A 9557-nucleotide genomic window follows, 5' to 3' on the forward strand; every position below is an offset into this window, starting at 1 on the left:
TTGCCGTCTCTCCAGGTTACAAATCTGTGTTTTTATTCAGTAAATACTGTTGAGTGCAATTTTTCTTATGAAGCAATAACACTGTTTTTTTACCCCTCCAAAAAATTGCCGTGCTTCCACATGGGGCTGGAACAGATTCATTGCATTTCCATCAGTTTCAATCGTGAAAAATGATTTGAATTTTTTTGAAATAATCGTGTTTTGGTCGCCGAACAAATTCAACTTGTATCTCAAGGCACCACTGTACTGATTGATATTTACCAATGAGTTTGTGGTTCACAGCGTTCCAAACTTGTTTCCCCTTGAGGTGGCCTTCGAAATAGATCGGATTCCTGCTTTTACAACAAACAATAAAGCTTAAAAAGTGAAAAAAAAGCATCTATAGATTTGACCTTTTACCGCAACTGGTGTCGCCGTTGTGAATCAGATATGGCTCAAAATCAGCAGCACTCTAACTGAGAGTCAATACGACTTTATACGTCATTGGCAAGTGTTTGTTTGTGTTGGATTTGATTTCATCTTGTGAGTTTCTTGGTTTGGACTTTGTGTCCTAGTGAAATGTCAAATAGGAAAATGTCTCATTTGTCATCGTTGCTCAGACATTCGGTGGCAGTTTTGTCTTGTGGGTGGACCTGTGACAATGTTCTGGTTTGACCAGTTGAGCCGCATAGCGGATGTCAACAAAAGAGATAACAAGTTTGCTCCCGAGTTTGCTGAGTCAAACACAATCCAGAAAAACAAAAGCAACCGAGGCCTTTTTTTTTTTTTCTCTCCCATGTCTCCATTTATTGAGCACCACAGCGGGCCCTTGAAATAAAAATCAACTATGTACAATTCATAAAGCCTCAACATTCTCTGAAAAAAAGGCTGAGTGCATAATCATGTAATCAAAGAATTCTACAGTCTATGTACAGTATATAGCTGAAAAGCATTGTCATCATAGTATACAAACGCACTAATGCTCAATTGAGCAGGTTATTAAAAAAAAATCAGTTCCACAGAAAATCATCAACTCTGAAATACTTTTCGTTTTCAGCCTTTTCCAGGTCAGTTTAAAATAGAATGCCACCTATTTCGGCAAGCAAAAATAAAATAATCACGGTCTCTCTGCCGTTTCCTTCACTAGTACTGGACTGGCGTGTAGGCTACAGACCCCGGCGGGGGTGTGGAGTAGGCAGGCTGGTAGGTGTACGCGGGCTGGTAGTTGGTCGGCGGCTGGTACGCGGATCCGGGTTGGTAGGGGTACGAGGCGGGGTTGTATATGACCCTCTGTTCGGGCTCCTGGGTGCGCGGGGCGTGGCGACACAGCAGGATCACCCCGGCGGCGAAGAGCAAGGCCGAAGTCACCCAGCCGATGTAGAGCGCCTCGCCGAGCTCCCGCCGCTGGGCGTCGATCAGCAACGGGTTGTAGAACTCCTGGATGATCCTGTGGCCCGTCCATGACACGGGGATCAGCGTGGTGATGCAGGCCAGCAGGAAGAGGGACCCGCCGGCCACCAGGACGATGTGCTTGGTGCGGGCGCGGTGGTCCACCACCTTGGTGCACTTCATGCCCACGGCCGAGGTGATGAGGGCGAAGCAGGTGATGGCGACCGAGGCGCACATGAGGCCGCGGGCCGCCTGCAGGTCGGGCGGCAGGAAGAGCAGCGAGTCGTACACCTTGCACTGCATCCTGATGTTGGCTTGCCTGTAGCAGTTCATCCACAAGCCCTCCCAGCGCGTCTCCATCACGATGATGTTCTCCTCGATGAAGGCCGTCACCCTCCACATGGGCAGTCCCGTCACCGCCGCTACGCCGATGAGTCCGATGAAGCCGATGATCAGGGCCACCACCTCGCAGCAAATGGCGTACTTGCGCTTCCGCTTCTCGATGATCTCCTTCTCCTCGTACACTGAGTCCTTGTAGTCCGTGTAGTCCGAGTAGGCCGCCGTGTAGGGCGCCGTGTAGGGCGCCGTGTAGGGCGCCGTGTAGGGCGCCGTGTAGGGCTGCTTCCCGTCGTAGTACGAGGCGGCGTAAGACAGCGGCGGCTTGGTGTAGCCGCTGTAGGCGGTGTAGGAGGCCATCGCTGGGCACACTGGCAGCGCTCGCACGACTGCGGAGGTGAATCTGAGGAGCGGAACAAGGCGAGGAGGTTATACACCCACAAAAATGCTAACGACGCGGCACAGTCGTCGAGCTGGTTGAGCCGCCCCGAAGCTCGTCCGCCCGGTGCTTCGAATGCCGAGCCGAGAGCCCAATCAAAACTGACGCAACAAAAACACGGAATCACTTCCTTGGCGAGCAGACTTCCTTGACAACACGAGCCTTTTTCAGAACATTAAAGTGGCACGCACGAGACCCTGCGCAAAAGCCAAACCCCAACGATAGATTAGATCTGAACCTTCATAGATGCACTGCAAAAACTGGGCTTTGAAAAACATGAAAGAAGGAATGACATAAGAAATCGATATCTTCATTTTAGCAAAATTATTTGCCAATAGAGCAGAAAGATTTGACTTGGGAAGCAAATCCTCACCAATGTCTTAAAACTAGTGTTTTAATACTACCTAATTCCACAGAATTATGACATTTCTTATTTTAAGCTAAGATAATAACCAACAATAAAATCTCAATATCAAGTTATAAGAGCTCATGCAGTTGTTAAGAAAAAAAAGAAAAAAAAACATGCTTGAAGCAAGGACCAAGCAATATCTTGGCCAAGAACAATTTCAGATATTTGATCTTGGTAAGAATTTAGTTTTTGCCGTGTACGCACCTCGTGTATGTCGCCAAGATTCAAACATTATTCAAGTGAGAAAATTACAAAATAGACACTTAACCCAGGAACTTCTCACTGGATCCTGACCAAAAGGTGATGTCACGTGACCAAGTTTCACTGAAACCGTTGACAATTTTTTAATGCTACTTTTTTTTTTTTATGAACAAACATAACCTGACAATGACTGACACGCCCCATGTTTTAGGTAAGACAAAAAAAAAAATGGAACCATACCTCCTTATCTTAGATGCTTAAGATATAAACTGAACCAATGAAATCAAGTCTTTGTGCAGCATGTTCCTGATGTTACAAAAGGGTTCAAATTGAAAGTAAATGAAAGTTGAGCCGCTCGAAAGGCGTGAAGCACCGAAACTTAAGCAGGCTCAATTACTGCAGTTGCCAACTGCTTGTTGTCCTACACACAAAGTCAGAATTTGTCTTTTTATATGCAAAAAAAAAAAGAAAAGATGGGTAGCTGACTGTTGGTAGCTATAAACGTGTAAATAAGTGTCGTGAAAATGACTAACTTAATACACTGAAACTTTAATATGAGTTCCTAGGTCGATGTTTATTATTGTGGTTGCAGGTCGAAAATTTCTCATCCAACATCCATAATATGTGAAGCACTTCTCAGAATAAACTAAATATTAGTTCATCCATCCACTTTCAATAGCGCTGCGAGCTGAAGTGTGTCCCAGCTCGCTGACGCATGGATTTGAACACAGAACCTCTCAAATGTGAGACAGACATCCAAACCACCACTGAATTTTATTGTATTGTAATATTGAGTTCAATTAAAAAAAACAATAATAAAAAAAAATAACAACAATTCAATTCACACGTTACAACACATTCACATTAGTGCAATCATAATGCGATATATAGTACAAAGCATAGCTATCTTTTCTAATTTTTCACCTATGGACAATTCTTCAGTGAACTTCACATTTATTTTCTTGGAAAACTTAACATTGGAGGTCCAAACTACCAGTGACCTTTCTTTTCATTTTTTTGGGGGGGTGCAAAAAAATAAACATTGTTGAATCATAAAAAAAAAAGCCATTTAATTGTGCAATCGTAATTATAAATACAAAGGACATTTAAATTGATTTCTGCAGTCAAAATGATGAACAAATGATGAGTGGTGCCTTGAAATACAAGTTTAATTTGACCAGCCTTGTAGGTCCCCATTGAAAATGAATGAAAAATGATGCAAATGCCATTAATCCATTGCAGCCTCCCCCCCCCCCCCCCCAAAAAAACAAAAACAACACAAATATTTGCATTGTGTGTTTGAATAGATAGCGCAAATAATATTGTACTTTATAAAAACATACAGTAATGAAAAAATAATTCAACAAGTTTTTGCCATATTTTTTACTTCAACTCAATGGCCTTTGTGCTGGTCCTTCCGGTGTGCGCTCTTTGGGGATCATGGAGTCGGTCAAAACTCCGAAGTAAGCCACAGTAATATTAGTCGGTCTTCACAGAGGATTAAGAATATATGCCTTTTGGCTTTAAATGCACAAGGTTCAGTTCTTTTTGTTTGATGTTTAGTTTGAAAGTAAATGTCGACTGGGAGTGGCAATAAACACTTTGAAGTCTCTTTATTTTTGTCTGCCAAACTGCTGCCTGTTGTTAAGTGAGTTAAGTTTACTGCCACCATACGCTGCTTGTATCTCAAATGTTTTTTCGTAAGTCAAAGCATGAAAATCTTAATTTAGGTCACTCGTATATCAAAGTATTAGTCGTATTAGGATTTGTGCAGGATTTACATACGATGGATGACATCATCTCAGGTCTGCAAATACATCGAAAATGTCTGTTTTCAGGCTGGCATCACACGTATTCGTGATGCTTGTGAAAACTGGACGGCGCCCTGCCGCTGTGCACGCTGCTGGCTCTCCCGGGGTCCCTGGCGGCCAGCAGGTAGGAGCTCGTGTAGGGCGCGTACTCCTTGGACCGCCGCTTGCTGTAGATGAGCAGGAGGATGCCGCCGGTGGCCAGCAAGATGGCGGAGGTGGCCCATCCGATGAAGAGCGATGCCCCCAGCTCCCGCTTGCGCGAGTCCACCACCACCGGGTTGTAGAAGTTGCGGATGACGGTGTGCGCCACCCAGCACACGGGCACCAGCGTGAGCAGGCAGGCGAGCAGGAACAAACTCGCCGCGAAGGCCATCGTGATGTTCTTGGCCCTGGCGTTGTCCTGGCAGCAGGTGCTCCTCTGCATGGAGAAGCCGGCCACGAACAAGGCGATCACCGTCACCACGATGGAGACCACCATCAGCCCCCGCGCGGCCTGCAGCTCGGGCGGCAAGATGAGCAGCGAGTCGTACACCTTGCACTGCATCTTGATATCCGCCTGGTTGTAGCAGTTCATCCACAGGCCCTCCCACAGCACCTCCATCACGATTAAGTTGGCGCCGATGAACGCCGACACGCGCCACATGGGCATGACGGTGGCCGCCACCACGCCGAACAACCCCAGGAAGCCCAGGGCCACGGCCAGGATATCCAGCTTGGCCTTCATCGTGCAGCCTCGCCTCGCGCGTGGTGTCGAATGCGGCCGAGCCTCTTTCACCTCGGTCGATAATATCGCCACGCTTGCAATGTCATCCGTCTGGTTTTTGGTACTCTGGTTGAATCGGTCCGGACGGAAAACTGCACCTGCCGCTTATGTTGTCATGCCAACATACCTGTGTGGAGATTGCGACATGAAACCTCATCCTTTGAATTCGACCAGTGCTTCTCAACGTTTTATACCAAGTGCAACCTCAAAAATGCTTAGCTCTCCAAGTATCAAGCACTGATTCTTTTGCGTACCACTAAAGGGTCATCGCACTTTGAGAATCACTGAATTACAGTAGATCAATCATCTATGAACAATACGGAGAATATAGTTAAAAAATAACTTTGCACAAGCTTTATCCTATAAAATCTTACATATGGTTGCAAAGGGGTGGAAAATGGTGACTGTAAAAATGATGCTTTGGACCAATTTAAAGTTGTAATTTGTTACAGCTGAGTTTGTCTCAAATTGTATTTATGGTTTAGTTGAAACCTTGAAATTCAATTGGATCCCAATCAAACGTTTTATCAAAGTCCAAGTATTTTAACTATTGCTTCTTCCATTCTTTCTTTTTCACTTAAAATGTCCTTTCTTCCCTTCTGATATACCTTCTTGTCCTTTGTCTTTCTTTAGTAAGTGTTGTACAAAGTACCCGAGAGTGATACTTGAGTAAAAGTAAAACTGGTAAAAGTCATCTTGTAGAATATTGTCTTCCAGTAGCTAATGTTTGCTGTACGCTACTTAAATATAAGAAATAATTTTATTTAAATGTACTTAAGTATTGGAAATTTAAAAAGATATATATATATTTTTTTAAAGAGTGAGTGGTTACGATTTTAATGTTATTTATTTTATTCGCATTTTTATTTCTTGAGTTGACTTCAGTTGTGTGCAGTAGCTGCTTGCTGGCTCATGAGCAACGTTAGCTCGCACAGCCTAGCTAGCCACATGCCGAAAGAAAAACATTGACATTTTATCCATGACTGAATATTTTTGCTACTTTGAGGAGGCAAAAGAGGCACTTTTTCCCTTTAGGAAGATTCTTTCATTCCAATACACGGAAAACAAATTGTGTAAATACGCCTACGGGTCTGTATAACGTTACGATGAGCACGACGGAGCGAACTAATGGAAGCCATTTTGCTTGTAATCTGCTGCTGGATACGTCGTGTGAGGAGTAAAGTCAGAAACGGGTACGTCCATCTTAAATTCTTCGAATTTGTATCGTGTGCCTCGCTGCGGACAAGCAGGACCCGACTGTTCAGCGGTGCTTATGAACGACTCGTGTTTAACACATAAAAAAGCGACAAGCCATAATCAGTTTCCTCCGAAATCTTCCGGTGACCTCGTTTGAAAATCATCAAGTTGCTTGTTATGATTGCTGATAATGAGGCGGAATTGCGTGTTTCCTAACGGGAGCCAATGGAGAGGCAGAATAAGAAAAATAAAAGAGAAAGAAGGTGGTTAAACAGAAACCGAAAAGCTGGTCGGACGGGTTTGCTGTGCGATACTGGTGTCACCACTAAAAACACCAAGTCTAATAATTATGACGTCGCCACTCTAGCTTCACATATCAGCCTCTGTGGATTGATAACACAATGTAAAAAAAATAAATAAAATAAGACATAAATAGAAAGATCTTGGCGTCTTTCCCTATCCATGGCCTTATTTGAGAAAATTGTTTGTTGTCGGCTCAAAGAATGATTTGTTGCGAATGTGTTGTCTTGTGCCAGCTTTACAAAAAAAAACAAAAAAAAACAGCTTCTGACGTGTTTTCCATTCTTCTTCTAAGATGAAAAAAACACACACATTCATGTAAGGTGTAGTTTTTCAGTTATTAGATAATTTTGCACTTTTTTGTTAGTCAGGTCGCAATGTCAGCAAAGCTAAGGGAACAGGTTTTGAAAGCATAAAAGCTGAAGTCAATGCTAGCTAGCTAATGGCTAAAAAAAAAAAAAAAAAAAAAAGCAGACTTATTTTTTGTCTTGCTCTCAGTAAAGCACTATGTAAGTTGATTAAAGTATTTTCTGTGCAGAGAAGTTTTTTTTCCATTGTCCCAAATGATTAAAACGGGTATTGACTATAATTTACAGTTAAAAAAAATACTTTTTACTTTTATACTTGATTGGATTTTATAGCCTGTACTTTTTACTTTTACTTAAATACAGGGGTTAAATTTGAACTTCTTTTACCAAAGGCTTTTTTTTTTTTTAACACAAATATCTCTACTTTTACTTCTAGAGTTTGAGAACATTTTTCACCTGTGCTAGTTTGCACTGCATTGTCGTGACTCATATATTGCCCCATACCTATTTATTGACATAATAAGATAACCAAAATATTAGCAACGCATTCCAAAAACATGCATCGATGTGAACGTGAGCTGGATGGATGGACAACAGGAAGTGAGTGCAATGATGAAGAACTGCCACTAGAGGGGCGTAAAGAGTTGTGTGTAGCTCCACATACAGGTTGCTTGTTGTCATCTGTACGATATTTAGCCATCACCCAAATTTAGTAGGATTTTTGTCCAAATTTGGTATTTCACTGTACAGTCGTTTGTTAGGAGTAAGTCAATTACAACTTCATCCAATGAAATTTAATCTAAAGATGTTAAAAGTTGTAGTTTTCCTCATATGTAGTTTATATCGCAGAATGTGCAATCTGGATCAGATACAGATTGAAACTTGGGTTTGACATGAAAGCGTCAGCGCATTCAACTAGTATATTTTGTTCATGTCAGTTTAGTTTTGATATTCACCCATTATATAAAACATTTAAAAAAAACGTTTTATGAAATTCTCAAAAAAATAATAATAACAATTAAAAATAATCCATTGGTAATTTACATTGATAAATCCACAATCCGGAACAGATCCAGGCTGAAATTTGGACTGACATGAAAGCATCTGTCCTTACATAGCACATTTTGTTAATATTCGATTTTCTATTTTAAAAAGGTTTTATTGCATTATTAATCTGTGACTTTTTACCAATCAATAATCATTGACCTTCACAATATATTCGGGGGGGGGACATCAATTAACTTGACTAACTTTTTGTATGATTTCCAACTAAATCCTGATTTCCAACTAAATGTATTATTATTTTTTTTTTAATTATTATTATTTGAGTTTTGTGACATTTTAACAAAAATCCATGCTCAGTTTTCATTGATAAATGCACAATCCAGATCAGATCCAGATTGATATTTGGTCTGTGGATAAACAAATCCATAGTCAATTAACATTAGAACTGAATTGTCAAAAACGGTTTTATTCCATGTTCAATTTATGTTGGTAAATGTGCAATATGGTCAAATCCAGATTGAAACCTGACCTGATATGAAAATGTATTTGAATAATCATACACATTGCACCTTTTGTTGGGATAATATTTGGTATTCTATTTAAAATTTCAAAATTTATGACATTAATCATCTTAGGCTTGGCATCAAAATATTAGAGGAAACATCCTTGACCTTCACCATATATTAGAAAAAAACCCATCAATAACTAGGCTAACTTTGTACAATTACTAACTAAATCCAAAGCAAATGAAAGAGACGCAAATGCCAGTTGTTGTTGCTCTCGTGTTGCGTTCAAGCGTCACTTGTGAGCACTTTTACTCTCCACGAATGCAGTGTTCAATAAGTAGCACGGTGGCTGATGCACAGTAACAAACCAGTGCGGCATTTGGCAGGCAAAAGACAAACAGGCAAAATGAGTACACATCCAGCAACAAATGCACATTTCAAAGTGTCCTTTAAAGAATGAATGATTTTAAAAAAATGCATGCAGTATTATTACTTTGGTTACCATGTGAAACTGTATTTTATATTTTTTAATATTTATTTTGTAGAGTTTAGTTAAAATTTTCATTCATTTTTAATTATCATTAATTTTAACAATTAGTTTTTAGGACTTAGGGTTTTTAAATATTAACTTTTACATTTACTTTATTTGTGGTTTACTTTATAATACTTTAATAATTGTTTTAATTTATTATTTTAATACATTGTATTTTTTTTATCTTACTTAAAAAATATGAAATAATTTCAGTAATATTTCATATTATTTTGTAAGTTTCCATGTCTATTCAGCTGAATGGGTCAGTCAACATAAAATCAATTTTAAAACTGAGAAAGTAAAATGAATATGAATACTGTATATCATATATAAAGTCACTTCAGCCAAGTACATGCTACAAAAACAGGGCTTGATTCATAAG

The 9557-nt window shown here is 40.5% G+C and overlaps 2 protein-coding genes across 2 annotated transcripts; both read right to left on the reverse strand.

Annotated features, from left to right (window-relative positions):
• Positions 1-1063: 1063 nt before the first annotated feature.
• LOC133481835 (claudin-8-like) lies at positions 1064-2186 on the reverse strand. The gene has a single exon (XM_061781016.1). It carries the CDS (start codon positions 2062-2064, stop codon positions 1123-1125), a length of 942 nt encoding a protein of 313 aa, XP_061637000.1. The 5' UTR covers positions 2065-2186; the 3' UTR covers positions 1064-1122.
• Positions 2187-3508: 1322 nt separating this feature from the next.
• Positions 3509-5346, reverse strand: LOC133481838 (claudin-4-like). Its single transcript, XM_061781020.1, has one exon. It carries the CDS (start codon positions 5286-5288, stop codon positions 4599-4601), a length of 690 nt encoding a protein of 229 aa, XP_061637004.1. The 5' UTR covers positions 5289-5346; the 3' UTR covers positions 3509-4598.
• Positions 5347-9557: the final 4211 nt, after the last annotated feature.

This window comes from Phyllopteryx taeniolatus, chromosome 8 (assembly GCF_024500385.1).
Source record: "Phyllopteryx taeniolatus isolate TA_2022b chromosome 8, UOR_Ptae_1.2, whole genome shotgun sequence".
Lineage (NCBI taxonomy): Eukaryota > Metazoa > Chordata > Actinopteri > Syngnathiformes > Syngnathidae > Phyllopteryx > Phyllopteryx taeniolatus.